The sequence below is a fragment of the Myodes glareolus genome, chromosome 11, assembly GCF_982192425.1.
Source record: "Myodes glareolus chromosome 11, mMyoGla1.1, whole genome shotgun sequence".
Classification (NCBI taxonomy): domain Eukaryota; kingdom Metazoa; phylum Chordata; class Mammalia; order Rodentia; family Cricetidae; genus Myodes; species Myodes glareolus.
The window spans coordinates 6,027,555-6,054,335 of record NC_142036.1 but is presented as its reverse complement, the minus strand read 5'-3'; the positions used below and the strand labels follow the sequence as shown (position 1 = coordinate 6,054,335).

At 39.9% G+C, this 26,781-nt stretch overlaps 1 gene segment (V, D, J or C); it reads right to left on the bottom strand.

Moving 5' to 3' along the window:
• Positions 1 to 2,521: 2,521 nt before the first annotated feature.
• On the bottom strand, positions 2,522 to 3,175 carry LOC148120313 (immunoglobulin heavy variable 2-5-like). The segment is given in 2 exon segments: positions 2,522 to 2,955; positions 3,036 to 3,175. Coding segments are annotated over 2 exon segments (480 nt in total).
• Positions 3,176 to 26,781: the final 23,606 nt, after the last annotated feature.

Here is a 26,781-nt window from a genome sequence, read left to right as displayed (position 1 = left end):
CACTTCAGTACTACTCATAAAACCAGCGTACCATATAAATCTGCAGTACAGGCCAAACACTAACACTTGTACAAAACTAACACTGCACCATTAAGTCTTGAATTATTACAGGATAATGAACTTTTTCCATTAAAGTCTTGCTATTCTGACAAACCAAAGACCCCATAGTCATTGATAACGGCTATTTGGTGCCTGCCCTCAGCTTTCAAGATTGGCAAAAGCGGTCACTATAAGCTATGGTGTAAAAAGACTTTCCCTTTCAGAAGCAGGAAATAATGTTGCTAAATGTCGTAACTTTTAAATAAGCACATTCTACATAGAAGCATATTTTTATTAATAACAAGCGAATAAAACAGGTTCAAAAAATTAGATGAATTGGAGTGTGTGACCTTGTTGAAGAAAAAGAGTCACGGGGAGTGGATTGGTGGTTTCATAAACTGTGCCAGGGCCTGTGACTTTCTCTACCTGCAAATCAGGATAAAACGCTCTTCTCCTGTACTAGATTCATTGGCCACCATGGTGCCCATTATGATGAAGAGGAATACCCTTTAAATGCAAGAACATCTCCAATTAAATATTATCTCTTATAAAAGTGACCTGGGTCATTGTGTCTCTCCATAGCAATAGAACAATAAGGTTGCATTCAAGCTTTTCAGAAAAATGACACCACTTACAGTGTTAGTTACTAGTTGTATTGCAGGGAAAAACTATATGGCAATAACAACTCAACGAGGAAAGACATATGTTCCCAGTTCATCACAACAGGGAAGTCGTGAACTCAAGACCTTGATGGAGCAAGTCACGTAGATTCCACATTTAGAAGCAGCAAAGATAAATACTTACACTTAGTTTGCTATCTAATTTATATTCACGTCAGGACCCCAGACTGTAGCGATAGTGTTGCCAACACTTGGGACAGGTCTTAAACTCGGTTTCAGCAATCTTCTAAAGATAATCTAATGACACCATCAAAAGCAAGTCCAAGACTCATTTTCCAGGTAATTTTAGGTCCTATAAATTTGACCATCTATATAAAAATAGACTACAAAATTCAGAAACCATGTTTTCTCTCTTAGGGAACAAAGTGAAGTGCATAGTGTGAAAATGGTCTGAGGGTGAGGAAGTGGATCTGCTAAAAGTCTAAATTGAGCATATCTGAACATAGAATGTACCTCATGAAGAGAAATGGAGGTTTTAGACTTATAAGGATTCCAAGATTCAGGAGCATTCCCTGCCTTTCTCTTGGTTCCTCCAGAATCTCAAATACTATCTTAGCCAGGAAATCCCAATGAAGTTCTGCCCAGAATCAACAGCAAGTTCTGTGCTTTCCTGAGCTTCCTTGGGATCTGATATTCCACAATATTTTATTTTAGAAAATTCAAGAATAATTTTACATTAAGAGATGTCACAGAATAATATACACCATAAATTTGGTGCATTGTTCTGGAAAATAAATGTTAGGATGAAAGGCAACTGCAAATCTGCAAGGAGACAGTTACTATGTCTGACCTTCTCCTAGCGTAAGTATGAGCTCACATTTGCTGAGCACCCATTGCTGGTATTCAGCCTCCCATGAAGAGAATACAGTTTTTGGAATTGCAGTGATGACTAGTCACGGTGTTTCTCACACAGTAGTAAAGAACAATAGGATCAGCACAAACTGTTCCTAGAGTTGTCAGTGGATATGGTAAGTCTACCTTTAATAATCTCCATATAATTTTGCCTATTGAATCAGGTTTCTGTGAATTGAAAAATCTATGTAGGTTGAAATCATTACTATACCCTGGTATGATATCGACACTCAGAGATCCAGAAGAGAAACTTTCTGTTGCATTCATGAGTGGGTTCTCTTAAATATTATACACCTCTGGCTCTTGCAATCTTTCCACCTCCTCCTCTACCTTGGTCCATCCGTTCTGAGAGGAAGGTTTGATGAAGATCATCCTTTTAGGGCTGAGTTCACGAATCTCTCTGTACACAGTGTTCATTTGTGGTTCTCTGTTACTTCCACTCAATTTCAAGAAGAAGCACCTTTGTCCTCTGAAAGCTTGCTAAGTGCATGCAACACTGTGAATGTTATCAGTAGGGATTAAGTTTCTACTTGGGCTCAACCTCTCTGTGATCACTGAAATACTTAAGTAGTGTCTTCAATGATAGTGTGCTGCCATCAACTTGTGGGGGCAAGAGTCTTAGTAATAGCCAGAGATATTTGCAAGATTTCCTGGGATCTCTTTGACCAATGACTCCATTTGAGTATGCTTATCCACTAAAACATATCTTCTCGAAGTCCATTGTTTTCTGAAGGTGGAAATCACAATAACCTGAAACCTGTTGTGGGAATTGAGGCTTATGGATAAAGGAACCACAGCTCTGAACCACCTGGTTTAGGGACCAGGCACCCTTTATCTTAATAAAACCAAACATAGACAGACCCTCATTTCTGAACATTTTAACAGAAACCTAGGGTATATGACAGGAAACCCTGGCTCTGAAGCTCAAAATGAAGAGGAAATCCCAGAGGCTAGCAGGGAAGTTCTGTGCCACCCACCAGGCTTCTGCCCTGCGTGAGGAAGAACAGAGATGAGAACAAATTGAAGTATTGTACAGCTGTCAGCCGAGGCTGTGTCTCTGTGCTCTGTTGTGCTCTCCGAGCACAGTAGTATGTGGCAGTATCTGCAGTGTCAACACTGGTGATCTTGAGGAATACCTGCTTGTTGGAGGTGTCCTTGGAGATTGTGAGCTGGCTCTTCAGGGATGGGTTGTAATACTTCTCGTCATTCCACCAAATGTCTGCAAGCCATTCCAAACCCTTCTCTGAGGACTGACGGATCCAGCCCACACCCATGCCTGAAGTGCTCAGTGAAAACCCAGACAATGTGCAGGTCAGACTGAGAGTCTGGGAGGGCTGCAACAGCCCAGGACCAGAATTCTTCAGGATAACCTGGGAAAGGACATCTGTGGAGAAAAGGGATAAAGTTATATTGGAACAGGGCGAGGATATGGAAGTTCATTCCTTAGGGAGACTTGGCACTCACATGCAGGGACAATCAGCAGCAGGAATGAGGACATAAGCCTGTCCATGACTGCACATCAGCGAGTGTACCCAGACCCCACTTTGGCTTTTCACCCCAGGGTTGGGTGGGGCAGGCAGAGATTTGCATGCCCTCCCCACCTGCTGGTGGACTTAAGTTTAAGATTCAGGAAGAGCCAGTCTGTGATAAAAGGCACAGAAGCCCTCAGGGAAATCCATTTCTGCTTCCCACAAAGAATAAGTTACATGGTAAAATCAGTCAGAGTATTCAGTACATTGAATAAATTCATGAATGAGATTATCTTGTGGTTTATTTGTGAGGACATCACTTCTCCGCTTTCAGGATCCTAGATATGCAAAGGGACTTCTGTAATTAATTGACTTTCTTCTCTTTTCCCAAGTTACAAAAACCATACAATTACTATTTTGATCTAAATCTTTCATTTTAGGGAAAACATTCATAGAAAAATAAATGATGAAAACCTATGACAAAGTTCAGAGTATGCATTTATGCCCATCTTATTCTCTCCTTCTGAGCTGAGGGATTCACGGGGCAGTGGACAATGTCTTGATACCAGGTCTCCTACACTTTCTTAGCAGAATTGCATGGGCTCAACACTGTGGATGGAACATCAAGGCCTGAAATCCAGGTCACAATCATACATTCCAGCTGAGAAAACCCCACCAGCCAGAGAAAAGTAGTTACAGATATAATTACAGATGCTGCTACTGATTCTGGTGCAGCTGATGATGATCAGGTGTTTGATACCTCATGTTTGAAAATTTCTATTATACTTTATGTAAATGCCATTGATTTTGTCCATCCAATAGGTTCATATGTAAGGAGTAAAAATATATGCACAATATTGCTTAAGAAAGAATTTTTACTGTACTAAGTTTAGAGTTTAGTCATATGTTACACACAGTAGTACATCACATGTTGTACATGGTCTCTGCAGTTATTTGAGGTTAGGATAGGAAACCTTAGAGCCTCAGGGGACTCCCCCACTCTCCAGATGTTTCTCTTACCCACTACATGTTCATTCCTGGTGAACCTTGGACCAACAGCATCCCCTGCAGGTCATGAGCATCCTCAATTGAGGTTGTTGCTGAGCAGACAGAGAACCTGCTCACTGTGTCTGCTGCACAGTAACACAAGACTGGGCCTTTAGTGGTAGCTGAGCTCAGCTTCAGGGTGAACTGCTTCTTGGCTGTGTTCACTGGCACAATGAGAGGACTTTTCAGTGTAAGCTTCCCACTTTCTAGTTAGAACTGGATCCTGATAAGAGAATTTGGCTTAAAAAGAAGTCTCTGAAAAATGTTTGAAAAGAAAAAAAAATGTTTTAGTTGCTCATTTGTTTGCTTTTATTAATTAATTTTGGGTTCTGAAATTTACATACATGTAAATGACTCATACATCTCTCACCTTTCTCATGTCCCTGTCACACAACCTCCTTTCTTCCTCAAGACCTTGCACATGTTCATTTCATTTTGATTTGTTTTGGACCCATTAACTTTAACAAGGGTTGTGTATATAACCATGGGATTAAGACAAGTGGATGCTGGTGGGTCCTCCAGAAAGGGTACACCTGAGTATAATACTCTGTTCATCCAGAATCTATCAGAATTCATTAATTAATGAGGGAGGCAGTAGGATCTCATGATTCCCTCCATTATCCAAGAGTCATCACTCATAGGGCTGTCCCTGCTCAGGTCCAGTATAAGGAACCACAGCCGCTGTTGAATGAGTGATGGCAATAACCTTGTTATGACCAAGACACAGCATTTCGCAGCCCTTCTCCATATCTCCCAGCTCTTACACTATAATCTATGAGTTTTAGAGTGATGGCAGACATTGGAGGGCTGAGGACACAACCATTCTTTTTTCTAGCATCCTAAGCAATCAAGAGTCACTGGATTCTGACCAATCAATTAACAATCTAACCTGACTTGTGTCTGAGCATACTGTTTCTCTGTGGCTACAAACATGTATGTTTAGAGAGCAAATGAGTGACATCTTGGTTTCATTAAAAAACAATATTAGATCCCTTTAGGGATCTTAAAGGTATCACAGTTTTAGAGTCTCTGACCTTCTTAGCCATGGGTTTTTGACAGAGGTTATAGAACCAGACATGGATTTCCTCCTTTGGAATAGGCCTCAGATCCAATCAGAGTTAGCTTGGTTGCCTGTGTAAAAGCCTTGTCACAGCTACAGCAGTGGGCTCATGCTGCCTTGTTGGTTAGTACTGATGCTGGTAGAGTTCACAGCTGGGTAAGACCACTGATGCCTTTTCTCCACCACAGCCTACACAGCATTATTCCTATTACCTTGATGAAAGCTGTACAAGTAGGAGGAGGCTTTCAACTCCCTTCCATCTTGACTTATGTCTGTCTTACATCAAAGAAATATAATGTCTTTAGCAATAGAGTCTAGTGATCTAGTTCTGCTGGGCAACAAAGAAGATGACAATAGCTGCTGTTTGGGGAAATTCTGAGGTCTCCTGGAAAGAACTTTTAAAGAACTATCTTACATTTGGTACTGGCATATTTATTAGGAGTAGTATTCTTCTGCTTATATAATTTCTAATAAATGTTTTACCTTTTATGTCTACATAGTGTTTTGTATACTTTATTTTTATTTATCAATTTGTGTATGTGTGTATGTGTGTGTATGCTTATGTCTACATTGTGTTTTGATGCTTTATTTTTATTTATCAATTTGTATATGTGTGTGTTTGCTTATGTGTTCTATATGTGAGCAGCAGCCCCAAGACATCAGAAAAGAGATTTAGATTTCCTGGAGCTAATGTTGCAGGAAGTCATTGGCAGCTAATGGGAGTATCTGGAAGCAGGTTTGATTAGCGTTTCTTAACTGGAGCCATCTCTCTGTTACACTTAACTTATATTTTTATTATACTTACAAAATAGTAGATCTTTTACTTGATTTTTAAAGTATGACACTGCAGAAATAGTCATCCAATGATTTAATACAGTCAGCATGTGTTTGTTATGCTATTGGCGATATTTAAAGAAGGCAGGTTCTCAATTTTGAGATATATATTATTATTATTACCTATGTGTGCTATGGATTATAGATAAAACATATAACTCTTAAGGGCCAATTCTTAACTCAGTAACTTGTTTTTCCTTTTCGCAATCATTCCTGTTGATCTCAATGCTTTGTCAAACACCATTTTTTCTTTCTATTTGATGAAGCTGAGCTTTGAAGATACTATATGTAAATAAGACTATAAAACATTATATTAGGAATTCTGAATATCAATGAATTCTGAATATCCCTAAACAATTTTGAGTGAGTCATTTTGGATGAAATACTTTTCCTGTTTTCTTTTTCTGAAGAGTAGGCTACTATTACAAATGGAGACTATTCTTTATACTGATTTATACTCCACTTTACTGCGAGTGTTTATTAGGTCCAAGAGTCTCATTCTGGATTCATCAGGGCATTTTCAGTAAAGAATTATGTCATATTCAAGTAGGGATAGTTTGAACTCTTCTTTCCTATTGTTAGTCCTTTTGTGTGTTTTCTTGACTATGTGTCAGCAGTGAGACTTTGAGAGCTATACTGAAAGAGAGATGGGATGGAGACTTCTTTGTCTTGTCTAATTTCTGATTTTAGAAGAAATATTTTGGTAAGTAACCATTTAATATGTGTTGCCTACAAGAGTTTTGGACCAAGCCGTTATTATTTTGATATATGCTTGATCTATTCAAAAAATTTCTAGAAATTTCATCATGATGGCATGTTGAATTTTGTCTTACGTCATTTAATAATCCATTGAAAGAATTATGTGATTTTACTACTTCGGTTTGTACTTATGGTGTTTTTATTGCATTAATTGATTTGCATGTGTTGAAAAAAAATCTTGCTTTACTAGGCTGAAGATCCAGTTGATATGAATGTGTAATCTTTTTTAATTTATTAAAACATTTTTATTTTTGCTTTGTTTTTCTTTTTTAAAATGAGGTTTCTCTGTGTAGCCATGACTGTCTTGGAACTTACCTTGTAGACCATGCAAGACTCAAACTCAGAGATCAACTTGCCTCTGCTCCTAAATACTGGGATTAAAGACAAGCATTTTATTAGAATTTGTACATCTATATTAATAAAAAAAATGTTTGTGGTTGTCTTTGATTGTCTTTCCTTCTGTGGAGACATAGGATCCCCCAGTTCAGCCTGCTTTGGGGCTGGGGGTCTGGAAACAAAGCGGTGAGGGCAGCTGTGGAAGGAGTTTCTTTGTCCCACTGAGCCTGCACCCAGCAAGAGCATCCATTTGTCTGTGAGGTCCCTGGCCAGCAAGTGGCCCTGATCCTGTACCAGAAGATTTTATGGAAAATCTTGGTAAACGAACAGGGACTACAGAGAGAAGAATAGCCAACAGAATACAAGAGATAGCGCCCTATTGTCTGCAAGGTTCTTGGCCCAGGAACAGTTCCTGCTCCTGCTCTAAGGCTATCCACCCAGAGGGGTGAGTGTCTGCCTGCCAGGGTGGCCAGAGGGGAATGCAGGGTACCTTCAGCTTCAGCTGCAGGGTCTTCTGTGTTCCACTCGACCCTGCCCTTTTGTCTTTTAGACTTCACTCTTTACTTTGAACATTTGACATCCAGATTGCAATATGCATGGTTGTGTCCATTTGGAGTTCTAAATAACTTTTCTAATATACCATATGAGAATCAATCACTCTAGGACTTCTCCTGGAGCCTGACAGGACCATTACATCCATCCACTAATCACTGAAGATGAGTTGAAGACTGAACAGGAAAGTATCCTGGAACCCCAGGATGACCCAAGTACTCCAGGACTACACCAGATAAATTCACACTGAACACCTTCAAACAAAGAGATTCTGGTAAGGAACCTGTCACACACACCCACCAGCCCTCTTACTCCTACCCACTAACGGTCATCTTCTCTTCCCCATATTACCCCTTAAAACAGCAACCTTGAAAACCCACTTCAGCCCCAACTCCATGGAAAGTTTTCTGAGTTCACTGTCAATCAGAGACCAATGTGGGAAACAAGACTCTCACTATGTAATAAATTAAACAGATTAGTATAAGAAAAGTAGTTTTAACATTTTACAGAAAGAAAAACCAGCAGAGAGAAAAGGAAAAAAAAGGCTGACAGGGATGACTTCCTTATTTGGTACAACACATTAGTTTATATACTAATGTTTATTATAAACACTAATAGTTTATTAGTTATTAGAAACTTCCCTGCCTTGAGAAGTTTCTGCCCTAGTTTTCCCTTGGGCAGGTACTACAGAGAGGTTCAATCTTCATGCTCTTCTAGAATATTCTATCCCCCAACTTCCCATCATACTGGTTAAGGACACAAAACGTTTTCTCTTTTTATTTTATTTAAATAACATTTTTTTCATTTATTTTACATACTGACCACTGTTCCTCCTCCTTCATCTCTTCTAGTTCCATCCCACCACCTCCCATCTACCCTCCTCTTCATCAACTCCTCCATCTCCATTGGTAAAGGATCAGGCCTAGCATAGGCTAGAAAAACGCATGGCATTTCAAATTGAGCCAGAACACAGCTCCTCCCTTTGTGCCAAGGCTGGGGGAGGTAATCCAGCATGGGAAACAGGTGCCCAAAGTTGACTAATCACCAGGGACAGATCCTAATATTAAACATTTTCTAAAGAAAATTCTGGGGCTTGAAGCTGCCCCTTTTGGGCTTATGGGTTTAGTCACATAACAGACAGCTTTCAAACACTCCGAAATCCAACTACTGGGCATCAGCTGCCAGCAGCAGGAGAAAGCATTAAGACACCTCCTATCTATCTGTGACTCTCTGATGAGCTCTAAGTGCACCTCATACTGAAAATAACCATGACAATGCTTTGATTACAATGGGACCTTGAGATCTGGGGTCCTGTGTCAGAAAAGCAGAATCACAGTTCTGCTGGTTTTTATGAGCATCAGGAGACCATATTGGTATATCTTCCTCCAAATTTTATGTCAGAAACCTCATAGACAAACATAACCACAGCTGAAGGCTTGGGAGGAATTTCACTGGTCTTGGTGGCATCTTCAAATAAGACTGTATCATTGGTGAAGAACTGCGGACTCACAAAAGTGAACCAGGGTACCTGGAGTGTCAGAACCCACAGAAATGAATTTGTTCTAACTTGACCAAAGATTGGAATTTAGGCCTATTCTTGTTCCTTCAAGGTTATAACAGAATACTTGACCCAGGGTGTAGCAACCTAAAGGATGTTTCACCTAGAGGGTGGTCACTGCATGTCTTCTCTAAAGGATGAAATAATGAACTCAAGGTGTAGTTACTTGATGTTTCAGGTATTAAAGAGGTAATTGGATTTGTTATTTCTGTAATAGTAAAGTAGTCTTTTGCCTTCCCCCCCACCACATTGGGGTTGGAGTATATAAAGCATATGGAACATAAACTTAGGCAAATTCAGTATTCATGGGTTGCCCTCCTGACTCTGTTCTGTGTCTCTGTCGTTTCCTTTTGTGTCTCTGTTTTTTTCTACATATAACTTCTAATCCACATGCCTCTACCCTGGAACAGATAAACCCATCAAGGCTGAACCCTGACGGCACCCAGATGTGTGGCCAGTGAGTGGTCCAGGTAGAGAAAATGATGGACATTGCATATGAATATCACACTGCAGGTGCAGAGGTGGGAATCGAGCATTCAAATAGATAATAAAAGTAGAAAATCAGTGAAAATATCAGGATAAAAATGTAAATTAAAATTATAGATATGGGGCATGGAAAATGTAATCAGCTTTATGTGAACTTGCTTAGAGATACTTTAAAGGACAAAGAGGCTCGAGTGAAGCAGCAGCAAGAGCAGAATATTAGAATTTATACGGCAGCTGTGCCCTTGGTTTCCCAAGTACAGGACCTTGGACATGGGAACATGGAAAGGAATTGGGATTAAAAAAATCTAACAACATTATTACAAATATGGGCCTGAAAATATCTGTAGAGATACTCTTCATTTCTGAACACTCATACAGGAGAGTGTAGCAGGAATAATAAAAACCCACAGACAGATATTAGAGTTCAAGCTAAAAATAAAAAAGGCAAAGCATCCAACTGCTAGGCAGACCTTTTATCTCTCCCAAATCTGCAGACCGAAAGGATAAGATCCTGTATCCATGAATCCTCAGACTTCACACTCTACTGAGTTCCTGTCTCTTCCCACCTTATATTCCTTTCTCTTCCCATTCACATTGATCCTGTCTCTTCCTCCCTAGTGGTGATTAAAGGTGTGGGATCCCAAGATCTAGGATCCCCTTTTCATGAGCTCTGTGTCCCTTTTAGACAGATTCAATCTTGTGTACTCCATGGTGGCCTTCAACTCACGGAGATCCATCCACCTCCATCTCCTAAATGCTGGGATTAAAGGTGTGCGCCACCACTTCCTGGTCTGTATGGCTGACTAGTATGGTTGCATTGCCCTGTGATCTTCAGGCAGGTTTTATTTATTAAAAGGCAAATAGTATACCAGTATAGAAAAGTTTGAATTTATGCCCCAAATGGCAGGAGATACTTCCACCTGAGACAGTTAGAAGAGAAACAGAGCCCTACAAGCTGCTGGAGGAGCTGCTAGATGAGGAAGCATGTACAGGACTGTGTGATTGTGATCTGCCTGAGCCTCACGACTCATACAGAAGCGTTAAATACCATAATGATGAGTTTACACCTCCCTCCCTTATGACCTGGAATACTGAGAGGCAAAGACCTGCTGGGAAGATCCAGAAGGATCTAAAAGACTTGAACGAGTTGATAGCATCACTTTCATAGAAACTAGACACTCTGCAAATCTCCTCTTATTAGAAGAGTAAGCCTTTTCCTACCATAATAGCTGGTTTAGATCTGTCTATGGTGCAAAGAGCTCCAGGAGGACGGCACACATTTAGCATTAATTGTGCATCTCCCTTGCAAGATAGCAACAGAGAGACTGCACACAGAGGGAAGGATATGCAAGGGTTTCAAATATTTCATTCTCAGGGACATCAGGGTACGTGCTCCAATCTCATTCAAACTACAAGAATGATGGAGGAGGGTTATCTGTCTATTGTGTTATTTTCATTGGTCAATAAAGAGACTGCCTTGGCCCTTTGATAGGACAGAAAATTAGGTAGGCGGAGGAAACAGAACAGAATGCTGGGAAGAGGGCTATGAGGCAGACGCCATGGAACCAGCCACCAGGTCAGACATGCTGAATCTTTTTCAGTAAGCCACCACCTCGTGATGCTACACAGATTATTAGAAATGGGTTAACCAAGATGTGAGAGTTAGCCAGTAACTAACTCTCTAGAGATAATGGGCCAGGCAGTGTTTAAATGAATACAATTTGTATGTTGTTATTTCTGGGGCTAAGCTAGCTGTGCAGGATCCGGGTGGGATGAAAAGCAGGCCTGCCCGCAGCTCCTCACTACAGATGGCGCCCACATGGATAACTGAATCCACAGAAAGCCTGAGAAAGTTTGGGAAAGAATAGAGTAAAGCATGGTTTCTTGGTAGCAGCAATTTCTCAGGTCTGCTCTGCTTGCTAGAGGCAAGCAAATGCTCTCATCTAAGAGAGGCTTCCTGACTCAGCTTTAGCTGCAAAACCTTGCAGCTCTTTTAAGAGGTCCTGCCGTGAAGCACTTAAACGGTGTTGATGAAAGGCTGAATGCATGCTTTTCGGGTTTTCAGCCATAGCAGGAAAAAAGCTGCACTGTTTTAAAATGCCGGCTTTCTGGGCTGTCTGAAATGCCAGGGCAAACTCTGACTCTTTCAGGCAGGCAGTCCGACTGAGTGTGGTCTGTGAGCAGAATGCTGCAGCTTGCTTGCTAGCAGGGACCTTGAAATGCCACAGAGTTGTGGCAATAAAAATGGCTTCAGCAGTACCTCTGCCATGAGGCTGGAAAGCTAAGAAATGGCCTAGATCCAGCCGTCAAAGCCACAGTTTTAGGCTCATGTGGTCAGAAAAAAGGAGAGATATACAGTTAAGAGAGATTCAAAGACGAAGAAAACCTCTAAATGGTTTATAGTGTGTTACAAATAAATGCAGGATAAAAGTTAAAGTTCTTAAAGTAAAAAGAGAGTAGTTAGGTGTGGTGGTACACACCTTTAATCCCAATGCCCAGGAGGTAGAGGCATATTGACCTCTGTGACTTCAAGGGGTAGAGGTAGATTGACTTCTGTGACTTCAAGATGTGGTAGCACACACCTTTAATCCCAATGCCTGGGAGGCAGAGACAGACAGATCTCTGTGAGTTCAAGGACAGCCTGGTCTACAGAGTTATTCCAGGACAAAGATATACAGAGAACCTGTGTCAAAAAGTAAAAGTAAAAATAAAAGAAATAGAGGTTAAAAATAAAGCTGCATAAAGATGGAAAATACACAGAGAATCTTGATACTGTATGCTATTATGCTCTCTTTGAATTGTTTGAATGCTGAGGAAGGAGCAACAGCTGCTAAAAGATATTTGTTTATAAATGCTGCTGAACTAATCCAAGATAGATATGTTGAAAATACCTTGACTTCTGAATTTGGATCTAAGGATATGATACTTTGGAAAGGAGGTTCTTCTTTTGTTTTCACAGAGGATGAGACCCTGTGGATTGCTTCTATCCCAATATGGTATGATAGACCACGTCCTCCTGAAAGGTTTCTGTGAACACCCTCAAAAAATTTCTTCACTCAACTGCCAACTGAGATGAACCTGGCATACAGGTTATACCATGAAAGACCTGATTAACTGCACCCCTATACAGCAGGAAGAAGTTTGGAAAGAAATAACTACGTCCATATTCCCAAATATTGCTTATAAATGTTCTTTTACAATTAAAGGGGGATATGATATAGATATGAATAATTTGCATTGGTATGGATTTAAGGTCAATTTTGTTATATGTGTATATATTTCTGATTTTGATTGTGTAGTTCATTTAAAAATGCAATGTATAATTAAAAATATAGGTTGTTAATGAATAATCATCGATAATAGTCAAGCTTGTAGTAATGTTAGTCTGATTTTCTAGAAGTGCATAGATATATTTCAGATAGACATTCATATCTTTCAAAGAACATGGCATTTAATGACTTAGGACTTTTCATGACAATGAGACACGTCTGCTCCTGGCAGCACCAATCTACTTCAAGAGGAAGATGGGCATCGAAGAGGCTCCTTATGGAGTTGGTTAGCCATTTGGGCAAGAAACTGCTCTTGCCTGGACTGTTATATAAACTGGACACAGAGAACCCGCAGAGAGAGGACTGCTGAACTTGCCTAAAGGTGACATGATCTTTCGGGGTTCCTGATTCATGAAAGAGTCTGAGAGACATTCTGCAGGACACAGCAGATAGTGACTGAACTGCCTTTGAAATTTCCTGCTTCATGGAAATGTCTGCTGGATATTATGGGCCTGAAGGCCGAAAATGGATGCCCCAACGATACAGAGGAACTTTGGGTGAATGTCCAGGCAGCGAGATGTCTCTCTCATTTCTAGAGTTTTGGAAGTTGCTTACTTCTTGTTTACTTAGGTAATATTATATCCTTCTGGAGTCTTTGATGGAGTTGAAGAATGGATAGTCATAGTTATAGTTTTCCATTATTATGATAAAGATATAGTTATAAATATTGTGACTGTAATTCTTGCTTGATAACTGTTTTGTTATATGTAATTTTACTATGTTAAAATGAAAGTCTTTCTTTTTTGTTTAAACAGAAAAAGGGGAAATGATAGAGGAGGGTTATCTGTCTATTGTGTTATTTTCATTGGTCAATAAAGAGACTGCCTTGGCCCTTTGATAGGACAGAAAATTAGGTAGGTGGAGTAAACAGAACAGAATGCTGGGAAGAGGGCTATGAGGCAGACACCATGGAACTAGCCACCAGGTCAGACATGCTGAATCTTTTTCGGTAAGCCACCACCTCGTGATGCTACACAGATAATTAGAAATGGGTTAACCAAGATGTGAGAGTTAGCCAGTAACTAACTCTCTAGAGATAATGGGCCAGGCAGTGTTTAAATGAATACAATTTGTATGTTGTTATTTCTGGAGCTAAGCTAGCTGTGCGGGAGCCGGGTGGGATGAAAAGCAGGCCTGCCCACAGCTCCTCACTACACAAGAAGAATTAAAAGCAGTTTGTACACAATACGATCCAGTGGTCCCTTTTATGCAAACACAGCTGGATAATATGGCTTTAGAAGCCCTGTCCTCAAGGATTGGCAACAGTTGGCCAAAGCTTGCCTGTCAGGAGGGAATTATCTGTTGTGGACAAATGAGTTTGCAAAACAATGTCAGGCCACTGCTGAGAGAAATATGGCCCAACAAGTTCCTATTTTCTAGGATATGCCTGCAGGTGAGGAGCCTTATAGAGGAACAGATCAGCATTTAAACTTTGATATAGCAACATTTGCCCAAATTAGTGCAACTGTCAACAAGGCCTGCATATAAATAAACTTCCATCTTTTAAAGAGTAGGCTGAGCACTTTTCTAATGTAAAACGTGGACCTGATGAGCTGTTTCAGGACTTTGTCTCCAGGCTGAAGCAGGTATCAAGCAGGTTGATTAGAGATGCAGAAGCAGGACTTTGGCAGTTAAACAGCTCGCCTTTGAGAATGCTGATGCTATATAAAGCTGCTTTGACACCTTTTAGATAGAAAGGTGGCTTCTCTGATTATACTCAGATTCGTTCAGACATTGGCCCCTCGGATACACAAGGACTGGCTTTAGCTGCAGGTTTACATGGAAAGACACTTAAAGATGTTCCTTCCCAACAAAGAAATAAAGACCCAGAGAGAAAGAGGGTTGTGCTCCTGGGAGCAGCATCAGGTGCAGTCTTATGTGGCATTGGATCAAGCAGTGTCACACGAGGAAAGTAAGCCCAGGTGGGAGGAAGGAACCAGGATTGTGCCTGAGATACAGGAGAGGGAAACATTAGACTAACAAATGCCGATCAAAGAAAGATTCCCAGGGGAATTCCATGTCAGGAAATGAGGAGAGGGGCCCATCTCGGGGCCCAAGACAAATCTATGGGGTGATCAAGCAGCCTGTTCCTCCACAAGGAAATCTATTCAGGACCTTAGCACAGCCTCCCCTGGCAGTGCAGGGCTCGTTCTCAGATCTTCCATTTACACAATTTTAACTCCTGAAGTGGGTATGCAAGCTCTCCCCACTGGGGTTAATGGACGTTTACCAGGAAGCACTGTAGGAATACTGTTGGGGAGAAGTAGCTCTCCCCACTGGAGTTAATGGACGTTTACCAGGAAGCGCTGCAGGACTACTATTGGGGAGAAGTAGCTCCACTGTACAAGGGGTCTTTGTTGCTCCTGGAGTGATTGACACCGATATTGAAGGAGAAGTCCGGGTTATGACTCACTCACCAGAGGCTTGTACACTTAATTTTCCTTCCTCAAGTGCAACCTACAAATAATCAAGTTAAGGAAGGTGATGGGGGAGAGGCTGGATTTGGTTCATCTGATGCCTATTGGCTACAAGCCATCATTCACAGCAACCAGAACTCACTTTGTTTATCAATGGAAAAACCTTTTCTCGTCTTCTGGATGCTGGTGTGGATATTTCTGGCCCTCGTCCACTTGTTTCATTCTGAATTACTAACTCTGTTCCAATAGAGGTCTTCCCTAACTTCAGTCTGAAGGAAGAGTCTATCAGAGGTTCCTGAGCGTCTCCAGCTCCGGATCCTGGGACCACAGAGAACCACTTTTGCCCTCATAGATACTTGCTTTTTTTTCCCTCAAGTGAGACTAGATGGCATATCTCTTTTAAGAAAGTCAGTCAAAACTGGACTATTTTCTATTTTCTGAGACACGATCAATTCCTACAGTCTGTAATTGTAATTGTAAAGAGGGTTAGATGGAGAGGGTGCCTAGATAACAGAAAAAAAAAGATGCTACGTCGGCCCCTGGGCTTTATGTGTCCTGAGCGCCCTCTGCTGGTTATTGTACCTGGCAGGGAGGTTTTTGTGAGGGGCTCACACTGAAGACTGCTCACTGTGTCTCTAGAACAGTAATACATGGCTGTGTCCTCAGTTTGAAGATTGTTCATCTGCAGGTAGGCTGTGCTTTGGGAATCATCTCTGGAGATCGTGAATCTGCCCTTCACTGAATTAGCATAATATGTTGCGTAATTATTACTTTTACTTTTTATGCTAGCAACCCACTCAAGCCCCTTCCCAGGAGCCTGGCAGATCCAGGACATGGTATAGTCACTGAAGGTGAATCCAGAGGTCACGCAGGAGAGTTTCAATGACCCCTTAGGCTGCACCAATCCTCCCCCAGACTCAACGAGCTGCACCTCTCCATGGACACCTGCAAACAAAGAGGATCTTGATCAAGAAACTATCACGAAAGTCTATTGTATCTCTCAGTCATGTCTACTCATGCACTCAGTATCCATTGTTATTTACCTTTTAAAAGAACAACCAAAATGACGCAGTTCAGCCCCAACCCCATGTTGATTGTTCTGTTTCCAGTGCTGATCTCCAAATGGGAAGACAGGGCTAGAGTCCTCTGCCTGACCTGCAGGGGCAGGGCAGGGCTGGTTTTCACGAGCAGAGGAAGGCCATATTTGCATATTTTGTTGCATATCTTATACTCTGACCTGTGAGCCTTAGGGACAGCAGTTAATGGTGCAAGTGTCCGAAAAAAAAAAAGGAGTAGCAAAGTAAGCATGATTTCATCAAAATGTTGTTCCTTTTGTATTTGCAATAAAACATAGCAACTTCAATTTAAGTTTATTGTCCACACGCACCTATCACTGCCTGTCTTACCAGATATTATACAATAAACTCATAGGAAATTTTGAAATAAAAATTACAATGTTATAATTTTAGTGTAATTAACAAACTTCAATGAATAGTGAAAGTATATAAAAAAACTAATGTAGGAAAACTGAGCTGAGGGCATAGCATAGTGGGACAGTGTAGCACCCACAAGTCCCAAGATTTATCCTCATTACTGAAAAGATAAAGTATACATATATTTTGTATGCTTATATGTGGATGTGTTTGTTAACATCCTTGTCAATAATGCCATTATTATTTTAGTTTCCCCAAACTAAGTCTATGTCTTTGTCTGTGGTTCCCACAGGAAGGAGAAGAGTCTGCTCCCTGTCTGTAGTGTCATAGTTATATGTCTTCTTACTTATCCAGTTCCCCTGAATTGAAGTAGGACGTCCTTGCTGATTGTGGGATCAGTCTCAAGAGGACCCTTGGAATAGCTACCCCCGTATTAGAAAGGAGAAATGGGGACTAACTGTCCAATGGAATAATTAATTAATTCTACTAATAGAGAAATTGTGTTTGGCATGGCTAAAACAGTTTGTGGATTGCAGTATTTTTGTTTCTGTGGCATTCCCTGGTAAATAGACCTAATTAAACAACCAAATGCAGTGAGCTGGTGATCTGAAGTCATTTCTGCTTTGTTCCTTAAGTGATCAAATCATTTCTTCTATGGGTTTCTTATATTTAACATGATTATATGTGGGTAAGCTAAAGGAAGAAACTTTGGATGGATGCAGTAATCTCTTTTGCTATCCTGTGTTGGCACCTGACCTTTGGGGCCCCAAATGGCTGAGGTATCAGCATCACCTGCTGACATACATTCCTTTTGCATCAGGTTGATCTTGTCTGGATTTGCTCCTAAAAAGGGGTCTAGATGACATGTAGGACTCATCCAGGCATACAGTGTAGACATAGACTTCTGCTGCATGGTTTCTCTTGAGCTCAGTGCTCCTTTGCACATGTAGATGCTGCCGTCTCAGTGGTTTTCTTCTCACAAGGATACCTGGACAATATTCTAGGAATACTTCTGATAGATGTGTAGCAGACTCAACGAAATGAACATAGATATTTAGACTGGCCTCTTCATATTTCTTAGGAATTGAAAGCATTTAAATTAATCAATGCAATAACCCAGAAATAACTGCATAAAACCAAATGATCAATTCCACTTCAGCTGGCATAGAAGTGATAAGAGTAAAGCATCAGGGACATTTTCAGTTGATTTCTTCTTCATGACTTCAGGGTCCTGGTGCTCAGCTGTTCTATAGATAGAAGCTTGTTCTCAGCCAAGATATCTGGTGATCCAGGGTTGTGTTTTGTATTCAGTGATAGCATGAATCAGATGAGGCTCTTGATGAACTAAGGGATGACAATTACTTGACTAGATATTTGTTTCCTGATTTCTTGTCTCTCAGACCCAACAAAATACAATAAATTTTTTCAGCCTTATAGACTTGTATTTATTTTATTCTTCTCTTTTTTATTAATTTTGTCATGCAATGTAGTTTGATAACACCCTCCAATTCCTTCCCAAATGTATCACCAAACCTTCCTTCTCTCTCTCTCTCTCTCTCTCTCTCTCTCTCTCTCTCTCTCTCTCTGTCTCCTTTCCTCTCCCTTTCTTCACTCTCGCGTTCCCATCTTCCCTTCCTCCTGGTACTTCTTATCTATTCTTCTTCCTTGTCACTGATTTTAGTGTAGACTTTAGATTTCTGAGGATGGGGATTCAATCAGGCCTCAAGAAGAAACGCTCCTCAGTGGTTCTGTAAAAAGAGGCTTCTGCATGGACAAGCATGGTGATCAGGAAGCTGAAAGCTCACATCTTCAAATGCAAACACAAAGCAGAGAAGAAAGCAGTGGAGTGGTTTATGTTGGACTCAGGTCAAAGTCCCCTCACTCTGCCTCTTGTACAGTAATACGCAGCAGACAGCAGTGTCCTCAGATCTCAAACGTTCAGTGGAGATGGAAAGTGTTGTCAGAATTGTCTCTGGAGTCTCTGAGAATACGTCCTTCACAGAGTCTGGATCATATTCACTGTTCCCAGCAGTAACCACTGGGACCTACTCTAGTTATTTCCCCAGAGCCTGGCAGACACATTCATCCAGTAGTTACTAAAGGTGAATATGAAGGCTGAACAAGAGAGCACAGGAAACCCGATTGTACCAAACCCGCCTAAGACTCCTGCTGCACCTCGCACTGGACACACATCTGCAAACACAGAAAAAACCTGGTCAGAAAACTATCACGTGTCCACATTCCCTGTCATTCATGTCTATTCACACACTTGGCATCTCTTATTCTATACAAATTAACCCTTAAAACACAAACAAGAGAACGCAGGTGATCCACAACTCTGTGGTGAGTGTTCTGTGTTCCGTGATAATCGCTGGATGGGAAAACCTGGGAGTTCAGGGGTTTGGGTGCCCTCCAAGAGCAAGGGTCAGGGCTGGTCTGGTTTCCATGAGCTGGAGAACCATTGGCATATCTTACTGCTATATAGAGAATTCTAGAGTGGGAGTTGAAAGGTCAGTTGTCAGTGCAGATAACCGACATGGAATGAAGGGAATGGTGGCAACAACTGTGCAACATCATCAAGTGTTTGTGCATCCTACCCATAACACTTTTCTTCTTGCCTTTCCTGCCTCACAAAACAAATAACATAATTTTATGTGCTGGAGGACAAATAGAAAAGTTAATGAATATGTAATTCATACATCTAAATTAATAAATTGATTTGAAGATATAACTTGGTAATCTAGCATACATAGAGCCCTGGTGATCCACAACACTGAAGTAAATTAATTTAAAAAAAATACTGTTTGATTAATAATATAAACAATTGGAAAATCTCTACTTGCATGTTTCAGGATGTTTCTGTGTGGGGTGTTTGTGTAAACATCCTTAGGAATCAAGTCACTATTTATTGTCTTCCAAATAAGCATAGGTCCTATGTCTGCAATCATCAGAGGATGGAGAGGAGTCTGCAGCCTGGAATCTCTTGTCTACCTAGTGGCATGACATTCCCATAGTGGCCATGGGCTAAGATCCAAGATTAAGACAGTTGTAACAGCTCCCTGTATGAGAAAAAGATTTGCTTTCTACTTTTTCGGTGTGATAATTCATCCTATTGTGAGGAAAAACTGTCTTCACTGTGACTAAGAGGTCCTGTGGGTTGTGGCATTTCTATTTATATAACATCCCAGTGACAGTGACATTTATCTGCATTTATCTGTAGGTACTTCTGCTTTGGGTCCTCCAGAAAAACAGAAAAAGAAAGAATTCTGTACAGTTCAGAAAGAAATGATCATTGGTATCTTGATTGACTGTGTAACGTGTTTAAGAGAGAGGAAGAAACCCTGATGGATTCTGGAACCTCCCTTGCTGTCTGCTCTATGCATCTGCTCCTCGGGTTCCTGCCCTGGCTGAGCTGTGAGCACCGCCTGATGACCTGCAACCTCCTGAAACAGGATAGCTCTTGTCTGGGGCTCTTCTTCTGCTCAGTCACTTCAGAGTCAGGCCACCAGCTGGGACCCATCCAGGTCTAGACTGTGGATACTGGGTGTCCTTTCCATGACTTTCCTGTGTTCTAGGATCCTCCACACATGTAGATGGGTCCAGCAAAGTGATTTACCACCACAGTTCTTGTTGGAGACAATAAATGTAAGTTGCATACAGTTTCAATATATGATTACTCTCTTAGATATATATAGATCGACATGAGAATGTAATGTGGGAGTTGATGTTTGCTGTGAATATGTTTTATTGCCATTGGTTAATAAAGAAGCTGCTTTCAGCTAATGGCTTAAAAGAGTAAAGCCAAACTGAAAAAGATAGAGAGAGAAAGTAGGCAGAGTCAGGAGAAGCCATGTAGCCACTGCCAGGAACAGACACCTGTGCTGAAGCCCGCCAAAACTTTGCCATTAAGCCACAGCCACATGGGAATACACATTTAATAGAAGTGGGTTAAACAAGGATATAAGAGCTATCTAGCAATATGCTTAACTGATTGACCAAGGAGTGATATAATTAATATAATTCCTGTGTGATTATTTCGGTTCCAGGCAGCCAGGAAAGAACAAACAGTCTCCCACTACAAATTGGCAAACCAGTGTGGTTGACTATATCCATGTTAAACCTGAGAAAGCATAAAAAGGAGTTCTAGATACAAAAGAACAGAATTAAGCACGACTTTTGGGTAGCAGCATCTCCTCAGGTGGGCTCTGTTTGCTAGAAGCAAGCAGAGGTACGATTCTTTCAAGAGAAGGCTTCCTGACTCCAAAGTAGCAGCAAAACCCACAGGGCTCCTTTAAGACCACTTCCTGGTTCACCAGCAGGAAAAGCTCTACCTCTTTCAGGAGGTACAGCTACAGAGCATTTAAATGGAATCCGTGAGCAGAGTGCTATGACTTGCTTAATGGCAACACAGCCCTGCTGTGTGCCTAAAAATGGGGCAATGTACATGGCTCTCGGAGACAGTGAACATGCCTCCTCCATGTTGGACTGGATGGAGCAAGTAGGAGGACCATGTTGGCCCTAGCCAAACCTGCTTAGCATTTAAAAAAGCGGGAGAGTGCTTCTGGTCAGAAAATTATTACAAATACACAATAAAGACAGATTCAGATAAAATAGACCTCTAAATGGGACAAAGTATTGAATAAATGTATGTAGGCTTGAGAGAGAGAAGAAAACGTGTATAGAGAGTTATCAAAAGAAGTAAATCATTTTAAAAAATAAAACAAAGTCTTTAAAGGGATAGAGTACAAAAATCATAGATTAAAAGGAGAAAAGAAAAATAAGACATGTAAAGATGGAATATATACATAGAGTCTGGATTATGTATATTATTGTGTTTTATTTGAATTTTTGACTACAGAGAGACATTTGATTCTGAGAACTGCTAAGCTAAACCAACATATATGTTTTAAAGGTTTCTTGACTTTAGAATTTGGGTCTAAGAATTTGTTGTTTTGGAAAAGAGGTTCTGCTTTTGTTTCCACAGAGGATGAGAATCTGTGGATTTCTTCCAGACTAATGTGGTTTGATGGACCAAGATCCCTCGAAAGGTCACTGTGAACACCCACCTCACAAAAAAGTTAGTTGCACAATAAACAGCAGGAAGTAGTTTAAAGAGAACTACGCCCAAATTCCCAAATATTTATAAATGTTTGTTTACATTTAAAGGGGGATATGCTATAGAGATGAATAATTTGCATTGGAATGGATCTTGATCTATTGATATTAATTTTAGGTCAATTTTGTTATGTGTATGTTTCTGCTCTTGATGAAGGTATTGTGTTTGTGTAGCTCATTTAAAAATGTAATGTATAATTAAGAAATACAGGTTAATAGACGGTCATCTATAATAGTCAAGCTTGTGGTCATGTTAGTTAGATTTTTTAGATGTACAGAGATGTATTTCATATGGATAGGCATTCTTCAAACCTTTCAAAGACTATAGAATATGATATTTAAAATGTTTAAGAACTTAGGACTTTCATTGACAATGACACTCAACTGCTCCTGGCAGCACCAATCTACTTCAAGAGGATGATGTACATCAAAGAGGCTCCTTATGGAGTTGTTAGCTGTTTGACTGGACTTACAAGACCCATAAAAAAGCTGCCTAAAGAATGTGAGATAGTCCTTCTGGGTTCCTGATTCATGAAAGAGTCTGCCAGACATTCTGCCGGAGACAGAAGAAAGCAACTGATGGACTTTGCCATTACTAGACAGAACAGATCTTCAAATTTCCTGCTTTGTGGAAAAGTCTATCAGAGGTTATACGCCCATAGGTTGAAGATGGATGCTCCAAGATACAGAACAACTTTGGATTACTGTATAGGTGGTGAGATGTCTCCGTCAGTTCTAGAGATTTGGAGTTGCTTATAATGCATTTCCTGACATCTTAGGTAATATTATATCCTTCTGGTGTTTTTGAAGGAGTTGAAGAATAGATAGTTATAGTTTTCCTTACCTATGATAAAAAATAAAATAGATAATATTTTAGATATAATCCTTGCTTGATAATCGTTTTGTAATATGTAATTTTACTACATTTATATTAAAGCTTTCCTTTTTATTTAAACATAGAAGGGGAGGTGATATATGCTGTGAATATGTTTTATTGCCATTGGTTAATAAAGAAGCTGCTTTCAGTCAATAGTTTAACAGAGTAAAGCCAGGCTGGAAAGGATATATAGAGAGAGTAGGCACAGTCAGAAGAAGTCATGTAGCCACTGTCAGGGACACTTGCCTGTGCTGAAGCCTGCCAAAACTTTGCCGGTAAGACACAGCCATGTGGCAATACACAGATTAATAGAAATGAGTTAAACAAAGATATAAGAGCTAGCTAGCAATACACTTAAGTGATTAGCCAAGCAGTGATGTAATTAATATAATTCCTGTGTGATTATATTGGTTCTTGGCAACCCGGAACAAACAAGCAGTCTCCCTCTACAAGAATACACACACACACACACACACACACACACACACACACACACACACACATGAACTGAACATGAATCATAGCTTAATTCACACTTCTTACACATAGTACACACTGGAAAAGTTACACAAATATAGTACATGAGATAAAAAAAACTCATGTAACTGATAACAAATGTGGAAATATTCCAAATACAAAGAAAGTGATGAATGAACTTTCACCTATATCTAAGTATTGTGAAATGCTAAATGATCATTAAGAAATAGGAGCATTTAACACCATGTCTTTTCAACACATATTACTCTTTCTATTTCCAGGCCTCTTGCCATTGAACAGTTCAGTGACAGTAGAACAAAAGTAGTGTTTAGTTTAGATAAAATTATTCTGTGAACTGGGGTGGAATCTTCTTATCTAGAAAATAACCTATCTCTCAAAACATACTGCCATGTCTCCGGGAGAATTCTGTGTTTAAAGGACATAAAAGGTGTTGGGTCCCAAATTGGGGTGATGTATGTCAGGGACCATCCTTGATAGGGTTTGCACATTACAGGGCAGGGGCAAGAGGACTAGAAATTATTAGATAAGAAGAACAGAGCTATGAAAGAAAAGGAACAGAGACACAGAATAAAACTGGGAGGGCAGTTCAGAGAATACTGAATTCACCTGCATTTATTTTCCATATGCTTATATACCCCAATCCAATAGGGGAGTAGGGAAGAAGGTAAAAGACTGCATTAACATGATACAAAGAACAAACAGAGTCTTTGACATTACATTTCAAAAAGTAGGCATTGAGTCACTATCTAATAAGTGTCTCTGTTCTGAATCCCAATGTTAGAAATGAACATCAGTCCCTGGCAGTAAGGGAGCTACAAATCCACTATCTGATTTAAATGATAGTTTTCATTCAGCATGTGACTGCATGTGTTCTAACTAATAGGAAATGAGTCTAGGAGATTCACCCTTGGCACTTGGCATTCCTAGTATGATTCATTTCAATCACACTATAAACATAAGAATTTATAAGAAATTTTGACAATATAACTATTAGCAATACAACTAGGGTCTACTAGGTCTATGTGATCCCTAGCCGTGAACTTTTGAGCATGCTTACATGGGATGAAAGTTTCCTTTCAGACAGGCCACAAATACAGCTAGAAAGCAGTTGGTCACTGTGTAACAGCAGTTGGTACTAGTGGGTTCATCCCCCTGGAAGACTAATAGGGTAGATGGCAAAGTCTGGTACTATGTAAGATCATTACAGGCTGCATAGACCCTTCCTGAACTAGGAAATCTAGCCAGGAGAGAGAATTTCCTCTTAAGTTCAAGGATGGTTTTTCCATGTCCTCCAAAGTCCTTATCTATCAAGTAAATGCAAATTAAAACAACTTTAAGTTTTGATTTTACCCCAATTAGAATAATCATAATCAAGAAAGCAAATGCAGTCATATATGTGGGGGAAGGTTAATCCTTATTCATTGCTACGGGAGTGTAAACTAGTACAGTTACTTAGGAAACCATTTTGGAGATTTCTTCAACAAATAAGAACCAGAACTGTGACAGGAACCAGCTATATCCCTACCGAGCTTATCCTCGAATTATTCTACAAGAGACATTGGAAATCCATGTTCGTTCCTGCTGTATTTACAACAGCTGAGAAAATGGAACCAATGTATCTGTCCAAAAACAGACAAATAATAAAACTGCGAGGCATATAGACAAAGGAATATTACTCAATGGCAAAATGTTAATAATGGAATCTACAGATAATTGGATAGAATTAGAAAAAATATGAAATTGGAAAAATATGCTGAATGAGGTCACCCAAGTAGAAAAAGATTAATGCTCATTGTTCTATCTCATATGTGGATCTAAGATTGGAATGTTTTGGTTTCTGTGTTTAATTTATAAAAGCAGAGAGACTAGAAAAGATCCATTAGGGTTTCAGGCATTAAGAGATTGGATATGCTGAAGTACATATAAATAAAAATGACTGGGACAGCTACTGGAGACACAAAGATTCAAACATAAAGTGGTGCTGGGAGAAAGCAAAGGGATGGTTTGGGGTAGAGTTAACCAAATCTAACAGTTAAAAGAAAGTGGTATTTAAATCTATGATTTTGCAATGTAAGTAAAATATAATTATACAATATTTAGAATGCATGTGGTATGATACAATGAAGAGTCTAGATACTAGGAGCAAAGGAAAATGATATGTAAGATGGAAAACCATAAATTTCAACATTATTTCCATAATAAAAAGTGTACAGGCGGATCTCTGTGAGTTCGAGGCCATTCTGGTCTACAAGATCTAGTTGCAGGACAGGTTCCAAAGGCTACAGGAAAACCCTGTCACAAAAACAACAAAAATAAAATAAAATAAAAATGTCTAAAAATAATGAACAGTTCATAGTAGCCTAGTTTCACATTTGGGATATTCTTCATGTTGATGGAGTAAGTTTGTGCTCAAATTATGGTTAGGTTTTATGCATCTGTTACTGCAGTATTTTTATCCAAATCAATAAAACTAATAAATGTGCATGCAAAACTGGAGATGTCTAGATAAGACTTGTAGTTTAGTTATTAGTACTGTCTCAGTGGTCTGGTTCTGATCATGTTCTATGGTTCTGAGAGATATATGCTTAAAGGAAGCTGAGAAAATGTATGAAGAAAAGATCTGAATTTTTTCACTAATGAATCCTTGAACAGAGGTACCTGAATGGCTGAACAGTTTTGCTCCTCCAAAGAACCAGTTATTGAACATCTCAATGCTGGGAACGTGATGTCTGCCTCTGAGTTAATGGTGAGAGATCCAGGCATGCTGAAAACAGTATGCGGTGTGGCCGTTGCTCTTGGTTGCACAAAATAACTGCATGGTGAGGCCTTATTTGGGGAAAGAACTTTAAAACTGAATACAGTGTGGGAGACAGAGGGGTAGGCAACTCCAAGGAAGCAGTGTCTTCCAGACACAATAAGGATGATGCACATAAGAATCTACAGAGTCTGTGACAACATGGACAGGGCCTGGAGTGGGTAAAGTCCTGGTCTTCATGTTCTTTTGCTTATACACCATGTTATCTGATATTGTGTTTTTATATTTGCGTTCTTTTGTCTTGTGTGTCTGTGGTTCTAGTGATGTAAAAAAAAATACTCCCTTTTTTCCTATTTGCTTTCTATAGAGAAAGGAAGGTTGTGGAGTTGAGTGTGTGGGGAGGAGTGAAGGATCAGAAAGGTTTGTTAGAGGAAATCATAATCAGAATATATTGAATAAAATATTTGTTTTTCAAAAATAAGAATAAATAAAAAGAATTGAAAACAATAAAATTTTAATTTCTGAAATAATACTCATCTTTTCTGCATTTGAACATGGAAAGTTCGCATAGTAACAGCAGCAGCTGTAGTTCAGCTAATAGGCTTATAAAAAGAAATCCACAGAGGCTGCAGAGTCCTCTCCACTCTTCATCTCATTTCTGCCCTGTTGATTATTGACTCCATTG